This window comes from Tursiops truncatus, chromosome 1, assembly GCF_011762595.2.
Source record: "Tursiops truncatus isolate mTurTru1 chromosome 1, mTurTru1.mat.Y, whole genome shotgun sequence".
In the NCBI taxonomy this organism is placed as follows: domain Eukaryota; kingdom Metazoa; phylum Chordata; class Mammalia; order Artiodactyla; family Delphinidae; genus Tursiops; species Tursiops truncatus.
The window spans coordinates 59,069,892-59,093,041 of NC_047034.1; the positions used below are offsets into that span (position 1 = coordinate 59,069,892).

General features: G+C 37.2%; 2 protein-coding genes across 14 annotated transcripts in view; one reads left to right on the top strand and one right to left on the bottom strand.

Moving 5' to 3' along the window:
- Positions 1-3,232, top strand: part of SCYL3 (SCY1 like pseudokinase 3) — a 39,532-nt gene extending 36,300 nt beyond the window's left edge. For 5 of the 8 annotated variants that reach the window (XM_073804628.1, XM_073804617.1, XM_019952621.3 and 2 more), the window contains 3 exons: positions 354-512; positions 1,342-2,039; positions 2,542-3,232. In XM_073804628.1, the coding sequence (XP_073660729.1) occupies positions 354-512; positions 1,342-2,039; positions 2,542-2,649 (965 nt within the window). In that variant the 3' untranslated portion in view covers positions 2,650-3,232. The remainder of the gene's footprint in view (positions 1-353; positions 513-1,341; positions 2,040-2,541) is intronic. The other 3 variants (XM_004316191.4, XM_019952624.3, XM_004316192.4) reach the window with 3 other exon arrangements.
- A 2-nt stretch (positions 3,233-3,234) lies between these two features.
- Positions 3,235-23,150, bottom strand: part of FIRRM (FIGNL1 interacting regulator of recombination and mitosis) — a 44,622-nt gene continuing 24,706 nt past the window's right edge. For 3 of the 6 annotated variants that reach the window (XM_019952612.3, XM_033855276.1, XM_073804597.1), the window contains 13 exons: positions 22,712-22,841; positions 21,416-21,602; positions 20,478-20,560; positions 20,081-20,132; positions 18,372-18,461; positions 13,512-13,697; positions 11,616-11,738; positions 9,900-9,995; positions 8,356-8,469; positions 6,547-6,651; positions 5,803-5,883; positions 4,756-4,875; positions 3,235-3,578 (listed from right to left, as the gene is read on the bottom strand). In XM_019952612.3, the coding sequence (XP_019808171.1) occupies positions 3,390-3,578; positions 4,756-4,875; positions 5,803-5,883; positions 6,547-6,651; positions 8,356-8,469; positions 9,900-9,995; positions 11,616-11,738; positions 13,512-13,697; positions 18,372-18,461; positions 20,081-20,132; positions 20,478-20,560; positions 21,416-21,602; positions 22,712-22,841 (1,556 nt within the window). In that variant the 3' untranslated portion in view covers positions 3,235-3,389. The remainder of the gene's footprint in view (positions 3,579-4,755; positions 4,876-5,802; positions 5,884-6,546; positions 6,652-8,355; positions 8,470-9,899; positions 9,996-11,615; positions 11,739-13,511; positions 13,698-18,371; positions 18,462-20,080; positions 20,133-20,477; positions 20,561-21,415; positions 21,603-22,711; positions 22,842-23,150) is intronic. The other 3 variants (XM_033855263.2, XM_033855272.2, XM_033855267.2) reach the window with 3 other exon arrangements.

A 23,150-nucleotide genomic window follows, 5' to 3' on the forward strand; every position in this document is an offset into this window, starting at 1 on the left:
TATGATTTTAAATAACCACTAAGATGTTTTTAAAGGCTGTTAACTTTTATAACTAGGTATCCTAAAGGTTTTGTTTTCTGTCTACTTCAACTGCTCACCTATGCTTGAAACCTTACTGTGCCATTACCACCATGTGGACACAGCCTGTTCTTAAATGCCTCTAGGACAGGCAGTCCCTTCCTTAGTAACTATGTTTCTTCAAACAAACATTTGGAGGTGCCCTCTTTCTGCAACTTACCTTTATCTGTGTTAAATATACCCTTTTCCCTTAACCATTGCTCACCTAACATGTGATAGGAAAAGAAGCAATTTACTACCCCTTTCATTTTTGGGGTTTTTTTATTTATCTTCAGATTCTCCCACGCACGTCGTCTGCAGCCAGCGCAGTCAGATCTCACCTGTCTTGAAGAACCCCTCCTCTAGCATATTCCCTAAATGTTTTTCTGGCAACGTGCCCATCACCAGCAAGAAGCACATACAGCGAGATTACTACAGTACTCTTTTACAGACAGGTAGATTCATTAAACTTATATAGCTGTTCCACTGCTTGGGTGAATGTTTTCCTGAGTAATAAGTTTAAATTCTGAACCTTAAGGGCACTTTGGGAATATTGAGACTGATTTTTCTTATTATTTGTAATTATGTAGTCAGCTTGGGTCTGTCTTTTTTCCCTGGACTATAGGGTATATACCTGTCTTTTCTTCATAACTGGTGAAGACGTTGCTTGAATTCTTTTTTGCACCAGATACTTTACTTTGGGACTTCTTCCAAATTGTATCATCAAAGAATGATAGTTCTGGAAGATGTTAATAGGCGTGCTGTGAAAGAGGAGTTCTGTGGTTAAATAAGTTTGGGGAATTGAGCACAGAATCAGACCACACTGCACAAGACTTCAGTGACTTGACTGCACTTAAGAAATCTGTTTAAAATGAGGATATGTTGGGCGAGGCAAACTTATTTGAGCACACAACACTTTTTCAGGGTGTACGTAATTAATATCTCAAGGGTAACATCGCCTGGCTTAGAACATTTTAATCTTTGTTTGTAGACAGTTATGCCAAAAAACAGTATGTCTGAATATTTAGTAAAGGATTAGATGCTCCAGTTAGTTGTTGCTTGCGATGCTTCCATCAAATTACGATTTAAGTATTTGTTTAACTTACATCACATCTTTGTTGATTTATGTTCTGCTGGGATATCTCATACTTCAGTGTACATGGATATTTCCAAGGAATTGGATCTATACGTTTCTGTATAGATCTGTTAACTTTCTCCTAAATATATTGCTTGTTCTTAAAACCAACGTTTTATGAGAATAATTCTTGTACTTATCTCCCACAGGCGATCAGTTTTCTCAGCCTATTAAATTTCCCATCAACGGAATCTCAGATGTGAAAATCACCTCAGGAGACAGTGAAAAGTTCCCATCGAGTTCTAAAAAGTCTGAGGAGTGGCCTGACTGGAGCGAGCCTGAGGAGCCTGAGGACAAACCTGTCGACACAGAGATTTGCCCTGCAGACCCCCATGCTGCTGCCAGGTCGCCATTCACCGACTTGAATGCAGAGGCGGCGGCTTGGGATGACTTTGAGCCCAGCGGTGTAGATACTGAAATAAACCCAGGAGGTGGAATCACGGCTGCAAGACCTGTCACCTCAGGGGAGCAAAAGGCCACTCCTACTTTGCGTCCACTCACTGAAGAGGCCAAGCCTTTGAAATCAAGCCTACCCCAAAAGACCAGTCTTGCACGAAGCAGGGATGACCCAGACCAAACCAAGCCACCAAAAGTGTCGTCACAAGAAAGGCGCCTTAAAGCTCCATCAGAACTTGGTTTAGGAGAGGAGTTTACCATACAGGTGAAAAAGAAGCCAGTAAAAGACCCAGAGTTGGATTGGTTTGCTGATATGATCCCAGAAATTAAGCCTTCAGCTGCTATTCTTATTTTACCTGAACTGAGGACAGAAACAGTAGCTCCCAACAAGGATAACGTCTCATCAGTGATGCACTTTTCCTCAAAATTTGCTGCAGCAGAAATTACTGAGGTGAGGATTATTAAATTGTGCATAATAGTTTATGCTTCCCTCACAGGTAGCAGCTGCACTGTCCCATTGATAACAAACATGCTGTTTTCCCAGTGAGAGAAAAGACTGATGTCCACAATTGGGTAACATGATCAAGCATAAAATGAATAAGATCAGTTCCTATAAATGGCATCTTTCGTTCCCTAGAAAAATGTAGCAGTGCTTGGGCTAATAAATGGGCCACTTTTTACAATAATAATCTTTTTTGTCTGGAAAAGGGATTAAACCAAGAATGTGGTGTCATTAAGCTGATTTTACTGGCTTATATGGTCCTTGGAACGTTATTTCCCAATACTGTGGTTTTGTAATTCTGGAACCAAAGTAATTCTACTTTTCAGCTTCCTAGTCCAGTAAATTATTTTACTTCTTAGTACAAGGAAATGTATTCTGGCATCAAAAGACATGCGTTGCGCCCCTTTTAAATTCCTGATCTTTCAAATCTGAACATGATTTGTTTCAGCAGGTTGCCCTTGGCTTGCTTTCTTTTGTTGCAGGGAGAGGCTGCAGGCTGGGGAGAAGATGGCGACCTGAACTGGGAAGACAATACCTGGTGACAACGGGTGTGAGTTAATCTTTAGGAAAATGGATTCCTTTTTTAAAAAATCAAATACCTCAAAAGCAGGCTCTGCAGACAAGAAAACCCAAAAGCATCCTGTTTTTCTCATACCAGGAGCTCTTTTTCCAGTCAGTGCCAACAGAAGTGTGAGACCTGGCGTGCTGGCGGGGAGCCCTGGGCGGTGCAGAGGTTCACAGCCCTTCTCAGAAGAAGAGGCTGTGTGTCTGACTGAGGCCAGTTTCTGTGAAGAGCAAGTGGCTGTGGAAAGGTTGACCTTACTGCTTTTTTCCAGAACAATTCTGGAAGTAAAGAAAATAAATACAAAAACTCAAGCTGATTAGCTTAATTTTGTGCTATTTCTTTGTCAGAAGAGTAAGCTCTATTATGAAATCAACTTATTGAAAAAATTTTAGCTATAAAGTATATAAATGATTTTAAATTGCTAAGGTTTCCTTAGGCAGTTTATTTGTTTACAGATGTACTATCTGAGTGAGTTACCGACTGTTCCTGTATTATTACCTTGTACCAAAGCTCTTCATGAGATATATCCCCACCATCCTGTTCTCTAAATGTCCAATAAAGACTATTTTAACTAGAATCAACTTTAGAAAAGTTTTATGTGTTAGAAAATGTACAGACATATAATTACATCAATATTTTCATCTATAGGTGAAATGCACTGTAGGATGACAGAAAAAATCATCCAACTCTTACCTAGCGATAATTAATGTGGTCCAGTCCATTCAGTTTTCACCCTAGAATACATGATGTTTTAGCTTATCAATCCTTTCTTGGAGTGTCTCCATTTTTGTCAGAAGCCAGTCTGGAGGAGGAGACTTTTGGAGTAATAACTCGATTGCCTCCAAGGCCGCTGTTGCTGCTTGCAGTGCTGACCTGTACTCTTCTTCCAAGGGGAGCTCGTGACGGGCTCTTTTCGCAGAAGGCTGGCAAATGAGAAAAACAAGTAGTGCCATGATACCCATTCCAAAATTGTAAAAATAAAGAACTTTCCTTTGGACTAGAGTAAAGCTTATAAGGACAAATTCTAAAGCTGTAAAGTTTTATATGAAAATTTTATTCCGGTTATTGGTTCACAAGCGCAGGAGGGCACCCGCCCCCTGCAAGCGTCTGGAGAGAGATGTGAAGGCATTTTTGGTTTGTCACAGGGATTCAGGCTGCTACTACCATTAATGCTCAAGGTTGAAGGAAACTAAGAAGTGCTGCCTTGTCCAGTAACTTCCAGTGAGTATTCTTTAGCCATATAATCTGTCCTTACAAAAAAGCTCCAGATATGAATTTTCTAAATGCCTGCTGTTTTTCTTTTTAATGCTGAGTTCATAATGATGCTTTCGGAGCCAGTTCAGTAAATTGCCAGGGTTTCTAACATCACCACACCAGGAAGGGGAAGAAGGATTGGGGCCAAGACAGTTTTTATAATCCCTGTCTTCCTAAGGAAGCTCATAACATATAAATTCTTGAGGGCTTATTTATACTACTGATATATTTAACTTTACAGATGTAAGGCATAAAAGTTAACATGTCTTAAAAACAATTTTTTTTTTTTTTAATGAGAACTGTAACTTAAATTTACCATTATGGATTACCGTTCCAAATATACTATTACTGCTCAAAACAAGTTTAATATCCTTAGAGGTATCAGATTTCTGCCTTTTAATAGGTAGATGTGATTTCTAGACAGTGCCAAAAACTCTTAGGCTGATTTGATGAATGAGGCAAAGGATCAAAGTAAACATTTTGGAAGGTAAGTTAATTGGTTTTCTTCTGTGGTTCAGAAACTACTGCATTTGTAGCATCACTGGTATAAAGACATAACTTTCCCAAAGGTTACTACAAATAATTGACAGTTATGTTAAGAGTATATTTTGTATGATTTTTAAAACTTTTTTTGTAGTCCCTCCTCTGTTCTATGTGTTGATAACCTTTCAGAAGAAGAAATGTGATTTTTAAGAGTAGCTACCATAAAACAATTTTACATGTCTAGATCTATTTATTTTGATATTCAGTATGAGGCCAAGAACCATGCTAGTTTCTGTTTTATCAGTAAGTAATAAGGCAGAATTTCTTATTAAAGCTTGATCCACACTGAAAAGCAGTCCATACCTGTAAAGCTGACTTCTTTGCTTCTTCTACAGTAACTTTAGCAAAGGGCTCCCAGAAGGTACCTTTTTCCTGTTTGACACGTTCCACTCTGGCAGCTGCAGTTTCCTCTACAAACCCCGTCTGCCAGAGACCATGAAAAACCAAGCAAACATCAACATTAGCATTCTCTACTCAATATTAAAATGGTGTGATATTCAGAAGGTGAAAAGGCCTGCGTGTTTAAGTGCCGGATGTTAAACTGCTCTGGTTTAGCCTGTGAACTAAGCAAATTTTGGAAGTAAGTTGCAGTCATCTGTAAATGTATCCTCAGTGTAATTGGGGTAAAATTATTCCACAGTGTTCTCCTTCCCTACAGAAAAATGATAGTCTGATAGCCTTTACTGAATAGGGTGAGAAATTGTTAAAAGCAACATGTGCACACACTTACTTATCATCCAGCTGATATGTAATATATGCATATATAAAAATAATAAGAGACACAGTCCAGTTCAATAATGAGATTATATTAAAAAATTAAGTACTTAAGCATAATTCACTTTCTCCTAGCATTCTAAATTTGTGGTGTAACTGTTCTATGAGTGCTTCAATTAACCTTTAACTTACATCCTACCACTATCTCCATATAAGTTTCAAAGCATGCACAAATATGGGAGCCATACGATTCAACAGTTTGGAAAGTCACTATTTGGAAAAGCCATGACTGAATTACAGGGGTGAACATGATCCTCACAGGCCTACGATTCTACATGTGAATCTAATTACGATGAGTAACAGGTGAGGGATCCTCATTCTTCATCTCACTGCCTGAATGATCAATGCAATAGTATCCCAAACTACAGGCAGAGCAACTCCAAAGTGTTTTACTTCTGACTTGTAATGAGGTCCCAACTGCTTAATAATAATGTGGGTCACCACTGTGTTAATAAGCACTGTGAAAAATTGGAGCTAACAAAGATATTCAACTTGGTTATAATTTGAAAAAAAAAGTAACATGATAAAGAACAAAATATGTGCCACTACTATTTTGATTCTATATAAATAAAATACCTTCTCCAGAAAAGATACAACTTTCTTCTTTGTTTCTTCAGAACTGAGACACTGTGGAACTATCTCTTCATGATTTGTTCCCTATTAAAAGATTTGACAAAACTAATTTCAATATATTTCAACAGCTTGCAAAGACAAGTACATGAGTTTTAAGAGCTACCTTAATTAAAAATGCATTTTAAAAGAAAATACTCAGTGCCAGAGGATACTCAAAAGATAATAAGCTCATAGTTATTTCAGGATGCCTTAGGATAATTAATACAATATTCTGCACAAGTGTGGAGCTGTAAGCTGTAAGGACTTCTGCCCAGTCATCCCAACATCTCTGGGCCCCCTTATGACCACAGGCACGCTGCACTACAGTGGGTAAAAGTAAACCAACGGCAGGGTCGCCTTCTCTACAGAACCAAGCTAACAGGTCTGTGTTCATCAAACTCTAGCCCCTGTGATAGGTGGAGATGAAATGTACTCTCAATCGACCCCAAAATAGTGTCTGAGTTAGTACACCTGGTCTGAATGCCTGTTCTGATTGTTACTACTCATAGGACCTTAGGAAAGTCACCTCACTTCTCTGGGTCTCATTTTTAGGTCCTGTAAAATAGATGACTAGTAATATATCCTCCAGCAGAAAATACTATGACTGAGATACAAAAGCAGCTCAATAAATGTTTTTGGAATGTTTTGGAATATCTGAGATACTAAATTATTTTAGAGGTCACTGTGATAGACTGGCCTTCTAATTACCTCAGCAAACTGAGTAAACGCCTCCAAGGAATGTTGTTCTAGTAGCCAATTCCTGTCAGCTAGCAGTAAGGCAAAAACAGAAGATAGGTGGGGCAGAATTTTGTCCTAAAAAGAAAACCGAACCTTATTAAATAGAGGAAAACCTCAGCAGAGTACACTGATTATTCTAACGTTGTCAAATTTCCGTAATTCTGTCCCGGTGAACACGTGTTAAAACATGTTAAATCATGTCACTCTTTCGCTCAAATCCTTCCAGTAGCTTCCCGTTTCCCTCAGAGTAAAAACCAAAGTCCTCACCACAGCCTGCAAAGCCCCACTGCCTCTGCGTTAGCTCTCCTATCAGGCGTGGTCCCATCTCAGGGACTTCCATTTACTATTTCCCCTGCTCTGGAAATGCTTTCCCCAGATACCTGCTTGGCTTGCTCTCTCAGCTTCAGGTTTTACCCACATGTCACCGTGGTGAGGACTCCAGTGACAAAGTTCGATTTAAGACTCTGCCCCCGTAACATACACATTCTTTCTTCCCCTTCCCTGCTTTATTTCTCTCCGTAGCATTCACCACCATTTAGTACACTACATATATCCCCACTTTATTAGTCTGTTGCCTCACAACAGTTGAGAGTCAGTATTTATTAGTTTCATTCATTACTGAACCCCCAGTGATTAAAATAGTGCCTGACACATAGCAAGAACTCAAGTTTTTTCTTGAATGAATAAATGAATCAATTTCATCATGTGGCTTCAAATGCCTCTCATATGCTGATGAATCCCCAAAATTTCTTCACACCTTAATTTCACTCCTGGGAATATGTAAGGTAATGTCTGCTAATAAAACATTTGTTCCATAGGTTCTGGGCCCATTAGAGTCAGTAGTTATGCACTAATGAAGCAGCATTTTAGAATACATTCGTTTTATGCTAAAAAGAAGATAGCTCAAATCCAAGTATCTTTGAATACTTTTGTCCAGAGAGTTGAAAAGAAGCTGGCGAGTACACACTTATCTCATGAGACACCTTACGTGATGAAAACAAACGGTATGGTATTGTTTACCTGTGAACAAGAGAGCCCTTTAGAAACTAACCAGTTCAATTTTTGGTTTCAAAGGTTTTAATCAACACGTACTGAGATAATGTCCGTCCATCATGTTTTTGCTCAAGTTAACGTAAAAAGTTCTCATCACTGAACTCTTTATAGTGTAATATCTCCCGTGGAGGTGGGAAAAAAAGGTCAACTGTCTAGAATTGTTGTTTTGACCACAGACAGTAATAAGGAAGAAAAAACTCAATTTAGGAGGAAGACCTCCTTTTGCTGTGAAGCATGTCTTAAAGTTCAGTAGAAGTGTATTGCCAGGCCTTTACAGTTTTATAAATAAATATCCATTTGTCAACTCTATATATACTTTGCAACATTTTCAAAAATATCGTCTTAAACAAACAGGCTGCCTTTCATGGATATAAAACCAAGAGAATAACTTTTATAAATCACCCCATTTCCTCATTATACACCACTCTCTAGAAGACATAAATATGTTTTCCTTCCTCAGGAACTTTGTGTGCTAGAGCCCGACTAGAATAAATCTCACACCATAGCCAACCCTATAAATTACTTGTATGTCAACATATATTTTTCTAAAAGTAAATAAAATGAGTTCTATTTTGACAGTTACCCTCTCTTCACAAAATATATTTTTCCCCCAATTTTCTTTGTCAACAATCCACAGAATTTCAGAAATTAAAGCCTGAAAATCCATCAGTAATTCTTAGAGATTTTGTTAACATGGGAACAAAAGAATTAAGAGAGTATTATTACCTGGATGGCTTGAGGTATAAAAAGTTTTCCCAGGGAAGACAGAAAATCAAGAACTGCCAAACGAACATGGTCAGGAGGCTCTGATTTGAGTAGTGAGGTCTGCAAAGTTATTACCTAAGGGCACAAAGACCAAAGAACAGTTATAAATGAAAACAAATGCTTTGTAGAGACATGACTAAGATTTTGATGGGTATGTAGGAGGGGAAACAAAACCAAACCCAGGACAGTCGAACATTCCACAAAGCCTACACTTCACAGGTGGAATTTTAATAAAACAAAATGACTGAGTCAATCATTACAACATCAGTCCTACCAACCACTGTAAAAAAAAATGAAAAATCCATGTGTTTCTGAAAAATGATATACCAGTGCTCTTCTTTTAAATCTTCAAAATTATTTTGTATTTTAAATTCTAGAGAGAGAAGTTCATTATTTAAAACATGGGTTGGCCAACTTTCTGTAAAGGGCCAGATGGTAAATATTTTAGGCTTTGCAGGCAACGTGTTCCCTGTTACATATATATACATACACATACACACACACTCATTTTTTTTAACCTTTAAAAATGTAAAAATCATCCTTAGCACTTGTGCTGAAAACAGGAGGGCAGAATCTAGCCAGGAGGCCATAGTTTGCCAACCCTTGGTTTAAAGGAGCACTGAGCTAGTCTATAAAGGAGGCAATATCTAAATGAAAAATTATGCTGAAATTTTAAAATGTTATTTGGAGTTTTTGAAGATAGGCAAAATTATTTACATTAAAATGATCACTATTTAATTTTTCAAAAACAACTAGAATCTTCAGAATCAACATAATTTGAGTCAATTATTTTATTATATTCTCATTCTCTGTAATTACACATAATGGTAATTTAAAATATACCTAATTAGTAAATATTTGTTAATGCTAAGTTCTTCATGTGCACAACCAGAAACCAGAGTTACTAAAAACGAAGTGTTGCTAGTCTCACTCTGCAATATGCTGTGACAGGGTATTACTTCTTCTGTCCTCCTCCTGAATAGGAAAGCTTAGCTTTACCTCGGGACAGTTTTTGTTTCTTAAGTGACTGTAAGCTTAAGCCACTCCTGAATTTGGGGATCAAGTCTGTCTAGTATGGACTCATTCCAAAGCCTCAAATCACTTCAGGTAAGATGAAGGCCTTCTCCGTTTTTCCCTCTCTCCATTGCTTAGAACCTCCAAAAGCGAGGCATACCTGAGGCAACACCACACGGATCCCCCAGTGACCCCTGTTCTGCCACGCAAGCTGGGGGCCAGAGAGAAAATTCAGTAGTGCTCCTCCTTAGTCATTTTATTTCTTCAAAGAAACAATGAGGATTATCCTTAAGTCCATGGTGGTTATATTCCACACTCCCACAGCTGCTGGCATGCCTTTGAAAATGCTATGAATGCAGGGTTCACACGTAAACTATGACTCCTAACCTCAGGGATTTTTCCTGAGCAGTTAGCAGCAACAATGAAAAAGGTCTGACTACTCAGCATCAAGGAGATAAGAGAAGAACAGATAACTTGCTCACTATTCTTACCTGACTTATCAGCTGAGGATCTAGAGTTTGAATGAAAAATCCCAGCAGTGGAAGTAAAAGGCAGAGTGTCTGTTGAACATAAGGTTGACCTGTTACCTTAAATAAGCAGCACAAAATAATTTTGGTGAAAATTTTCAATTACATGAGAATAGCAACATTTGCATTTATTATATATGCTAAGCACTTTATTACCTCACTTATTCCTTATAACTGTGAGATAGGTATTATCACTTTAATAAGAAAAAGGGGCAGAAGGGTTAAATAATTTGCTCTAGATCACAGAGCTAGGAAAAAGCAGAGCCATGTTTCAAACCAAGATTTAACTCAGATGGGGATCTAATTACTTTTATCTGTCACTGAAAAAGCTTGCTTATTCCTTAGTCTCCTTAGAATTCCATTTCTCCTCTCCATAATTGTTTCTATCATGATATTGTAAGCTATATCACCAAGAGAGGTCCTCAGTGAATATTTATTGAATGATTTTTAAGGATCAGAGGAAAGTACTCATTGAAGTCAAAATGCTGCAGTAGTGAAATCTGACCTTAGACATAAACTTTAATGATAAAACATCATCTGCAAAACCATTTCTATTATTTCCCAAGTGTGAATGTTGCCTTCAGCTTCCAATGACCGGGACAACCAGACGTCACACATTTATTTCAACTTAAATGTCATATTTAGATATTTAACTAAATATGATTTCTAAACTACAATGATCTGTGGAACACACATCATTCTAATTCTAGCCTGATCATCACTTGGCTTTCTGGCTTTTCTGGAAAAGAGTAATACCAATTAGCCACATGCATTTACTTGCCCCTTCCACGTTTAAGCCACACCACTCTCCACTGCCCAAAAGATTTTATAAAAAGACCCTGGAATAACAAAGAAGCTATACCAACCAAAGACAGAAGAAAACAATAGAAGAGATTTTTTTAAAAAATAGGATCAAACTGGTCTTGAAAATAGTTAGCTAGAACATCACTTTCACTTCAGTAGGTTCTAGTTTTACTAATATAATTCTATCATACTTTTTCCTTTTTTTTAAAAAAAAAATTATTTATTTTTGTCTGTGTTGGGTCTTCGTTTCTGTGCGAGGGCTTTTTCTCCAGTTGCGGCAAGCGGGGGCCACTCCTCATCGCGGTGCGCGGGCCTCTCACTTTCGTGGCCTCTCCCGTTGCGGAGCACAGGCTCCGGACGCGCAGGCTCAGCGGCCATGGCTCACGGGCCCAGGCGCTTCGCGGCATGTGGGATCTTCCCGGATCGGGGCACGAACCCATGTCCCCTGCATCGGCAGGCGGACTCTCAACCCCTGCGCCACCAGGAAAGCCCTATCACACTCTTAAATACAACTGGCTGAAAGAGTACCAGTAGGTATTTTAAGTTCTAATCACAAGTTCTACGAAGAACCTAAAGAAATTACATACAGGGCTTCCCTGGTGGTGCAGTGGTTGGGAGTCCGCCAACCGATGCAGGGGACACGGGTTCGTGCCCCGGTACAGGAGGATCCCACATGGGCCCGTGAGTCATGGCCGCTGAGCCTGCACGTCCGGAGCCTGTGCTCTGCAATGGGAGAGGCCACAACAGTGAGAGGCCTGTGCACCGCAAAATAAATAAATAAATTACATACATTTTACTCTACAGGGAAATTTCAGTATTATTCTTTTTTCAATATTTTATTTGTTTTTCAGGGAAATGATTAGTTGCTTTCCTTACCAGTTTAATGTTTAAAAGAGCCCAAAGCTGACTCCCAACTTCCTTAACTGCAGTTTGCTGTCCCATATCCAGAGCTTCACTAGCAGAATTACATACAGCAAGCAAAGCAGAGAGCACTGTGTTCTAAAGGGGAGAGACAGGGAAAGGACCTGAGTTTAGATACCAGTCTAAAGAAGCTGGAACCCAATTACCTGGAGGTTTTCAGTTACTTACAACTCTTCATAAAAACCCATGTAGAGTTATATTTCTAAGACCCAAAACCATCTCTTCAGCGATTTCTTTAATACATGTATATTTTGCTAAAACTAATTTTCCTTATACACAGAAACATTTGCTTCATTTTTCTAAATAAAGAAACTTCTTTTCCTTTTAGGTTGAAAATTTAACAAAATGTAAACACCATCATATTTTAATAAATAGGTTTGATACAAATGGCCAGTACGGTCAAGCTAATTTATAATCTTCATCAACTAAAAATTTTATATTTTTACATTATATACTTAGCAGTCTTTTAAAGTTACCAGATTATTGTTGCTGCTGTTTTATAAACTTTAAAATTTTTCAGCAACACTGCATTCAATAAACAAATATAGTACCTAAGTACACTATCTAGAATTTGAAACTAAAGACAATTTTCCCTGGATTCGCTCTTATCTATATATCACATCTCTCTCTGACTGGCCAGGAATGGGGTTGGTTTGGGCGTGGTAACAATCAGTAACCTTGCCTTTCATCCATTATACGTCAACAACCACACTTAATTTTATGTAATTACCATACAGCTTTTAATTTATGATTTACTTATTTCCTTTTACAAATAAGCATGTTAAGTGACCTGCTGAACTAAAGTTTTGGTCATAGAGCAAAAGTCTGCTGAATTTTAGAAAATAGGTGCTTTTATTTTATCTAATACAAAAGACGTTTTGTCTTTACTATAGAAATCTGTGCACAATAACTGCAACATCTGAACAAGTTCACCTACTCCTAACTAGGTAATTAATACTTTTCCCAAAATAAAGGCACATAAAAATTTATATTCCCTTTCAATGTATGTAAATGTTTTAAATTATCTTGATGATTATGGTCAAGTGCCATTATGTAACAGAGTATCAGAACATTTACACTCATTATAGAAATATAAGTCCTGAGAAAACCCTGAACGCATAATTTAAAACTGCAAATAGGTCCTCATCCCCTTGAATGCCCTGTCTTCATCCTTGCTTGATTCTTCTCATCACAAACTGATATATAATATATATTATGAATATATATATTTATTACTTCTCTGTCCACAGCTAAGCTAGAATGTAAGTCCGTGAGAGCAGGAATTTTTGTTTGTTTTGTTCCCTGATATATTTCCAATGCCTAAAACAGAGCTTGACACATATGAGCATTCAAAATATGAATGAATGAATCAAAGAATTAGCAAATAAACACTTAACTACATGTACTATATTCAGTTTTTTAAATTGTATTTTTCTTTACTTACAGATGAATTTCTTTTTTATTCCATTATTTTAAGAGGGAGCATTCTAAATAGAAGGGTACATAAAAGCTCTGAAGAGGTTGCATAAAATGAGGGTTGTACATCAAGTAGAAGAATCATGTCTGCCTAATCCAGAGATAATGTCAGCAAAAATACTACAAATAAAGTATTTCATAATGTGTTTCATGTTGTTCCAATGTGTCTTGAGCTACAGACACTCTCCCCCGCTAACATTTACATCAATCAAGATAATAGTAGTTTCTCAAAGACTGGTACAATGTAGAAATCTGAACCTCTTGCTAGATTCTAACCTGAGGGCACAAACTGTCTGTCTTTTTAACAGTACATCCCCAGTAACCGAGCTTAATAAACAGCTACTGAATGAATCAAGGCCATCAAAATTATCTTACCAGAGACTCAAGTTCTCCCAACGTTCGACTGCTGCTTAGCCACTTCCTGCACTGTGCAGTGCCTGATCTGCTGACCTCAAGTGCAGTTTGTTTCCTAAGCTCAGCAGGTAATGCCTGAAAGGAAATATATTGCCACAGAAGCAGATTTTCTGCTTCTTTTGGGGAAAATTTCTGGATAAACTCCACCTGAAACAAATTGTTAAAGAAACAAAAGTAACATAAAACAGTCTAGTGAATGGATACACCAAAGCTAAGTATTAGCTTCCATATTTAATATTTTTTAAAAGTTCTTAACTGAATAGCAGTATCACAAGGTACCAGACCAAGGTAGCTTAAATGAACACACATTTTAGCCGTTATTCTTGTTGTTGCTGCATTTGTTTCCAAAATGAAAAACACAGGTTAAGTGGAGCACAATATAAATGCATTAAGAAATGTTAAATAATGTATTTCATTATTAGTCACACCAGCTATTTTACATGCTCCTACCCAATAATTCTATTTTTTCCTAAGAATTTGTATACTCATCACCTTGCACAGCTCAATCAAAAGTAATATTCCCAAATATGCCAATGAGATTGATTTAGCCAACTTTTGTGGCTTACTACTCAGCTGATGATCATAGAGAACTTAAAGAAGCAAAGGTCATAGGTTCAGTTTTCCAATGGGCTAGCCGCCAGCTCTGTTCTACTTTAGACAACATATGAAACTCATTCACAAGTGTTCAGGATAGTATGGTTGGCAAATCCATTCTACCACTGAAATAATTCAAAGTGCTTGCCAGGTTAATAGGAAAACAGAACTGTTTTAAAACGTGTTGTCAACAGACTAGATAAAAATGGAAAACAAAAGTTCTAAAAAAAAAGAGTTAAAATATTAAATTAGTTTCTGGTGGAAAAACAGCAAAAACTGGTGCACTTACTAATTTAGGTATACTCTAACTAGGAATATTAATGTAATTTTTTTAGAAGAATAATTCAATTTACAATCCAAAATCTCGTTGAATGAAATTTTTCCTACATCAAAAATGAAAAAAAACCCCACTATGTTAAATTTGACTGAGAAACTCTTCTACGTTATATATTTGAATGTTATTTTGTTTAGAGAAAATATTTAGCTGTCAAAACAAGGGAAAACTCATGTGGCTATCTTTTGGGATAGCTGATAAAGCCAGAAAAATGGATCCCTTCATGAGCTATGTGTCTATTATAATAAGCAGCTTTATTCATGAAACCAAACTGCACCAGGAAAGCCAAGAGAATTGTGACAACTAATAAACACCTGTTCAAACAAGACCTTTCTTTATAATAATGAAGTCCAGTGAGTGACTGAGTTCCCTTCCCAAAATAGAACTATAAATAATAACATCCTGGACAATATTAAAGGTAGGTGTTGCCAAGATTTGTTACATACAAAGACTGATTGATTGATTTACTATTCTGAGTTTGAAAACCTTGGCCTCAACACAATTTCCAAGATTTAAAACTGCGAGTGCTGACAGTTTACAAGGAATGAAGCATAAGGGGATGATGCGCAGAGCATTATGACTTCCCTCCTTAACACTAAGAGAAAAAATACACCAGTGGGCTTAAAATGCAAATATATAAAGTAATCTTTCCTGTACATAAATATGGTAGAACAACTAATGTGCTTAAATCAGGCATATTATATCCTTTCCCCTCAGGTAACCTCCTGGTACTTTTCCTTGTTTCTCTAAAACAGGAATGTTGTTAATTTCACACACTAAAAGAACAATAGGATATGCAGTAATTACTCCCCATATTGAAACAGTGGATACATCTTAATCACCTTATATACTTGCATTCCCCCCCAAATTATTATCTATCGCAGACACCATACTTTTTTAAAGTAAAACACCGCTATACTGAGATTAACTATTTTCATTTATGTTAATGCTGCATCATAGATCCAAAATCTGGGTTTTTATTTCACTATCTAAAAAGACACCATCTTGTATGCAAAAGAATAATTATTTCCAGCTACACTGCCTGCCTCTCCTTTTCCCCTAGCATGTGCTCTCTCACCTTTGCTCTCTATTCCTGCCCACTCCCTCCCAGTTCACCCTTCCTTTAGCATGAATCTCAAATGCCACCATCTCCAACAGCTTCACCATTCCTACCTGTTCCCACACCACACGTCCCCAATAAACACCCAACAAAACCTGATTTGCACCTCAGTCTTGACACTCATCACGTACTACCTTTTATTATGAGTGTTTTTATAAATCTATAATTTCTACTAGGTTATATGTTCCTTGAGATGTCATGATATAGTGCAGTGGAGTCCAAGTTTTTTATTTTAAGCAACAAAACACTATTAAAAATTTGTGAGCAAGCTTTGTATGTCTAAATAAAAGCAGATTTCCTAGGGTAAAAGGGAGTAAGGAGGCAGAGTCAACAGCCCACAAACAGAGGAGGCCCCTGAAGTAGCTGCATGAAGACTGAAAAGAATACTGGAGCTGTGGAAAGAGCACAGATTTGCGAGCAAGACAGATCTGATCGGAATCCCAGCTCAGTCATTTATTGTTTTAGTTTGGGATAGTTCTTTAATTTCCTTGAGTTATTATTTCTTCATCTGTAAAATGGACATAATCATCTATCCCACAAGGCTGATGTAAGGACTAAAAGAATTGAAGTGCCTAGTACAAAGCCTGGTCCATATTTCAGTCTCAAAAAATACAGGTTTCCTCCCTGCCTACTTGAAGAAGAGGGATCAAGTCTTAAGAGAAAAGGAAAAAGAGCTGAGCATGACAGAAGAACTAACACTTGTTAAATGCTCACTTGATGTATAATATATATACATTCTCTATCTCCTCCGGTCTCACAACTGCCATCTGAGTAATAGTATTTCAATTTTAGGATTAACTAACTCTCCCAAGGACTCTCAGAACAGGGATTCAAATTCAGGTTTGTCCCTGAATTTTTAGTACAGTAACTTGAACACAGCAGGAAAAATCAGTATTTGATAACTGAAGGAAAAAATTAAAAGTAACCCCTCATTTATCTATAACTTACATATCTGATAGCTGCAATTATTTGGAAAAATTTAGAAAACTGAGAAGTATGTAAGAGATCTCTAAACATGGAGTTTATCTATAACAAAGCTTCTAGAACTCAGGGCTAATTCATTCTGAGTTGTATTATCCTAAAAATTAAAATTTCACAACCCTGGGAAAAGGATCTTATTCCCATTTTGTAAGTGAAAAAATTGAGGATCTCTTCCAGACCCCACTTCTTCAGGAAGGGCCTCCCAGTTAACAGGGCTTCTAGGAAGAACAGTGTACTGGAAACCAGGAGTAAGACATTTGATAGAGGAGAGAAAGGTATTAAAATTCTAAGAAATCTGGAGCAGACAACTCTTGAGGAGTTTGGGAGGGAAGAACAGCAACCCTAACATGTTTTCTAGAGGGCTGTGAGGTGGGCCTGGTATGCTTTTTGCCTTGGAGACACCGGTAAGGAAGAAAGCTAGGAGGTCAGTGTGGTTCCTCTGGTGCCTGGCCAACCTCTCTCAGGCAGGAAAGCAGGCATGGGCTTGGGGTAAAACACTCTAGTCAGAAGTAACTCCCAGCATTTATTGAGCATCCTCTAAGCCTGGTACTATTCTAAGTGTTTTGTATATATTATCACTAAGTCCTTACAACATTTTTCAAAATGGTTACACATATCTGTCACTTTGTAGACAGGGAAACAGTTTCAGATAGGATGACTTGCCAAGGCACCAAGGCCTGTAACCCCCTTCACTAACCCAGTGTTTCCCCTGCTTGTATCCATGTCAGAATCATGTAGGAATTTAATAATAACAATAACAACAACAAGTTAATGAGCCTCACCTCACAGCCACCACTCTATACCCACTCCATTCACAGGTTTAGGTTCCGGAACCTGTCTTTTTTAAAAAGCTCCCATAGGAGCTCCAAACTGACTAGTCCAAGGGACTATGCAAGGCTACACAGGTTCCTGTAAGTGTACAATCTCCTCTGTCACAGCAGAGTTTGTTTTCCTCACAGTAGCAAACAACTAAGGCTCATCATACTTTGTTTTCCCCAAAAAGTTCAACTTATTTACTTAAAAAAAAAAGGTATCATTATCATTAAGAGCATAATTAATATTCTAGTTCTTCAAAATAAGTTAAAAGGGGCAGAGGATATAGAACCACTTCAAGTATCTTAAATTTATGAGAAACAAGGAGAAAGAAGACAGAATTACCAATAGAATGATTATCTGTAACTTGCAGCAAAGACATTAATAAGGACTCTCTCCTTGACCAAACTTAAGTCAGGCTTTTCTTAGCCCTCCTCTCAAGTAGCCTTTGACCTCCAGCTTGTGTCCATCTTTTTTGGGCCTGCATCATCCAAGTTTAGCAAGAATCCTGCTAAGTCAATTTAGAAAAAAATCCCTCACCCTTGGTATCTGATCATCCTGGTCTGTGTTCAGCAAGAATCCTGTCAAGCCAGAATCACCCCTGACTCCTGATGCTGCTTCTTAGTAATTTTTATCCACTGACCCCCACCCTGCTCCTTGATTATAGATCCGCACTAGTTTATGCTGTATTCAGACATAAGCCCAGTTCTACACTGAAGTCTCTTTGCTCCTATTGCAACAGCTCCGAATAAAATCTGTTTTTATCACTTTAACTACTGTATAGCTCTGGCTTTTCTTTAACATCAAAATCTAAACACACCTAAAACCAATAACCAAAGCAATGAAGACATTAAAAATTTATGTTCAGATCATGTCAGCATTTAAATGTAGAACAAATGGGGGTCAAAAAGCCTTCCAAAGTATCTGGATCCAATTCTCCTCAGGTGCTCAAAGACAGTGACGCAGATGGTATCCTTGCCTGCTGGGGTGGGGTCATGAAGAAGAAGAGGCGCCTCAATAGTACTGATAGGCTGGTGAGCTGATGACATTCTCCAGGGCAAGATTTTATCTGGGAAAGGCAGGAGAGAGAGGAGAGATTGACTGACTTAAACTCATAGCTTTTACAAGTTTTTATATGCCAAAATATTAACAGCAGCTCTTTCTGGGAAATAACCTGGGTAATTTTAATTTTTAACTTGGAGCTTTTCTTTATTTAATTTTTTCCCTTCCATGAACCTAGATTACTTTTATAATGAGAAAACAATTTTGGTATTACTTCAAAACAATACTTTGGAATTTCTATTTCTAATTACCATTTTGATTATAACTTGATATGTTAATTCCCCTGCTCAAAGATAATTCATGGAATTGTTTTAGATCTAAGCACAGAAGTGCAGAGGTAAATCTCTATAAGATGGAAGCTTCATTAAAAGATTTTATAAATTCCTATCATAATGTACTAGGAGAGCTTTTATTTAAAGTAGATACAATACACAAAACATAAAAATCACTCTTTGTTTTGTGCAAGATGTGTTGAGGATTTAGTAAAGTAGGTAAGTGCTCCAGACCATTAGCCATGGAGATACAGATGTCAGGCTGTCTGGTTATCATACACCTCACTGGATTTAGTCTACAATATCCTTATGAGGCAAACCAAGAAATATATGACACAATGACTCTACTAAAAGACAAAAGACACATGGACCCACATAAGATCTTTATCAAAGGCCAGGGACAAAAAAAAACAAACAGGTCATGACCATCTTATACGGAACATAAACATCTTGGAATTTAAAAGCAAAAAAAGACCAACATTGAAAAGATTAACATAAGTTGTCATTAAACAATTTTCTCTTTGTATCCATTCACAAAGCATCACTTCTTTTTTTTTTTAAATTTTTACTGGAGTATAGTTGCTTTACATTGTTGTGTTAGTTTCTACTGTACAGCAAAGTGATTCAGCTATACGTATACGTATATCCTGTCTTTTTTGGATTTCCTTCCCATTTAGGTCACCACAAAGCACTGAGTAGGGTTCCCTGTGCTATACAGTAGGTTCTCATTAGTTATCTATTTTAAACATAGTATCAAGTGTATATATGTCAATCCCCATCTCCTAATTCATCCCACTGCCCCCTTCCCCCCTGCCCCTTGGTATCCATATGTTTGTTCTCTACGTCTGTGCTTTTACTTCTGCACAAAGCATTACTTCTTTTCCCAAAAGGCATCGATCACTATCACATTTAGTCCCTCTCAGAAAGAAACACAACAAAATCAAGAGTCAGACTGTCTAAGTTATTTCAGAGAGGGGGGTTGAGGGGGGGAGAGAGAGAGAGAGAGAAACGGGGAGAGGAGACAGTAAGAAGAACTCTTGGTCATCAACATTAAAGCTAACTCCTATTTTCTACTATACATTCAATTTAAAATTTATCCTCAATCAACCTAGTCTTTCTTTCCCAGAACAATCAATGAAACTCCATAAAATTTTGAAAATATGAGACAATTTCCCCAGTGTTACACTCTTTCTAGTATATCTTTCTCAAAGCATCAGCATTAATGAAGAGCAAAGAAACTGTTGAAACAATTTAGCTCCCATCTATTTCTCCTTTTGATATTCACTTTAAGATATCATATCCCCAAAGGAAGTGCAAGGAAAGTGAGTGTTTTAGGCCTTATAATTCTACTCACCAGATGAGCCACTATGGCGACATGGTGGGCACAGAGTTCAGCAGTCCCATATCTGTGATTTAAAGAGAAAGCAATCTTCATACAATTATTTATACAATTATTCAGAAAAGCAAGGAGATGACTTCCATAAAGCACTAAATATTCTAAACTGCAGTTATTCCATGGCCAAAGAATATCATAATATACAAAACTACCTAAGCAATAGGTTCTACTGACTTGAACAAAAGAAAGGAAAGAGGGAATTCAGTCTCTAATTTAGTGCTATGATATGAAATCAAACCATTTTGGGGGGATTATCAAGACAGAATTTTTCTATAAACTTACAAATATAAAGTCATTTACTGTCAATCACTACTATAAATCAATCCAAACTCTAAAAAAAGTAAGTACGTTGTACCGAGCAAGGAAGCACCATGCGTCCATGGCTAGCAAAGAGGTGATCATATTAGCACTAAGCACAGCATTCAACAGAGCAGTGTCCTAATGAAAAACAAAAAGCTATGATAAATTATCGTTAATATTACATTTCTCAAAATAAAACAACAAAATACTATCACAATCCAAAAAACAACAGATCCTCAGTAGGAAAGCTCTACTTTCTAGTATCTGAAAGAACCTATGTTGCCATTCCCTCAACATTTATTAAGCACTTACTACATGTTAAGCATTGTCCTAGGCTACAGAGATTCAAAAGTGGTTTTCAGTGTGGTAACTCAATCACAAGGCTCCACAGAAATTCTCTATGTAGGCTGAAATTTTTAAAACAATATATACAATACACACGCCTATACTTTTGTTTCTGCCTTAAACCATTCAAATACGATATTTAATATGTGCTGAATATTATCCATTGTATAATATCTTAAATGATACTGATCCTTAAGTAAATTCTAAGAATGTTTTTCCTAAAATTTTATCAACATCTTTTCTAATCCAATTACACTAAAAAGAAAAAAATCCACATTAAGCCTAGGATCTATCTATAGGAGACTTGGTACTACATACCATTTACTTCTCCTTTTCTTTTTATGAAACTGAATTAGGTGAAATCCTACCCATTTTTCCTCTTCTCACACTGTCTTTCCATACCTTCCCACCCAAAATGTTTCCTCAAATATTTTAGCTAAATATTACATCTGAATACTATAGGACTCTAGGATTACCATTTCCTAGGAGCCAGCTGAATTAAAGGGTAAAATGTGCAACTGAGGGAATGACATTCAAAAATAAATACACATTTACTACCCCACACTTTCTTCTATATCTGAATCACAATTTCAATGAAAAGAAAGCAAAAGTGTAATCTCAGCTTAGCCCAGCAAGTAACAAACTTACCAGTTCAGGGAACAGTGAGGGATGAAGGGAAGCAATAAATGTACACAGATGAACACAAACATGCTGATATAAGGTGACAGCAACCTCAGTTTGCCCTTTACTCTTTACTTCCTGTAAATGAACAGGTAGAGACAGTTCACCAGAACACTGCTCAAAACTGGAGAAAATGGCTTTGAGTAGAGACACCCTGCAGGGAAATTGAGAACATTGAACCCAAGATTATTAACATTTAACAATTAGCAGGTGTAATAATATGACATACAGAGGTTTATCTTAGTTAGCAAAGCCAAATGTCTCAAGATGTATATATCAACAACAGTTTGCAATATGTGTGAATATGTATCCGTAAAATTAAAATACAGTTAGAGAAATCCCTTAAAGGAGAAGAATTTTCATATATATCTTTTATCATTTACCAAGTGTTTATCATAATACAGAACTATACAAAGTCTAAGACAAAATTCATCAAGGAACTTGAAACTTAAATAGCTAAGCTAGGTATCATATATAAAATAGAAACTAGGTATTATCATTCAGATAGGGAGGGGTTATTTTAAGATTTAAATGATTTGAAAATTCTTCATAGAGGATTTAGATAACAAATTAAAAATAGGCAAACTATAATAGGTAAAGAAGACAAAGCCTGAGTATAAGGTAGACAGGAATCACCAGTCTGACAGGAGCAAGGTATATGTATAGAAAATGAGTGACATGATAAGGAGCAAAAGTAGATGATGAAAACAGAACGGGTGGGTTTTAAATGCAAAGCTGGGGAGCTGGGATATTATGCTTTAGTTACTGAGCAGGAGAATAGGAAGCTCAGAGCTGGGGTGTAAGGAGACTACCTGGTAGTGGTACACAGGATGCCACTAAAGGATAGGATAAAAAACTAGAGTACAACAATAACCCAGGACGTAAGAAACTAGAGCCTGGTGTTGGCAAGGAAGAGGAATACAAGTGAAATTTCCCAGGAAATAACTTATAGTATCTAAGCACTCTATTTAACAGAGCTCATTTTTAAATGTTACTAACTACATCTAGTCTGCTACACTCAATGTTTATAACACTATTAGCAATACCTTCTAAAAGAGTGAACAAAATTAAATTATTTTCCGTGCCTATCATAGATTTATGTATTTTATATTTTCATTAAGTAGCAATATGCATGAGGTCTACACAGTAACTATTAATTAGAATATGTGACATAACAAAGAACTTAATTTCAAGGTCACTGCAAACAAATAGGGCATTCTAAACCATCGTAATGTGATTGGATATCAACAACACGTTTACCACCTGGTTGTAGCTTCTGAGACCTGGGTCTCTGTGCACCACAGGGTCTGCACGTCCTCAGGCTGAGAGGGCAGCTCATCCATGATGACAACCAGCAGTAGACACTGTGGAAACTGTAGTTCACATGGCAGCTCTGAAGGTGGTAAAATTAAGTTACAACAAATTAGTCAACACATACTCTACATACTTTCAGCAGAAATCTGATTGTGATATATAAAAAAATTAGAGGCATAATTTTTAAAAAGCAGAACTATGTTCCAAGAAAAAAAACTAGAAGTAATTTTAAATAAAATTTTTAAAACTTAAAAAAAGGATGACTGGGACTTCCCTGGTGGTGCAGTGGTTAAGAATCCTCCTGCCAATGCAGGGGACACGGGCTCGAGCCCTGGTCCGGGAAGACCCCACATGCCGTGGAGCAACTAAGCCTGTGCACCACAACTAC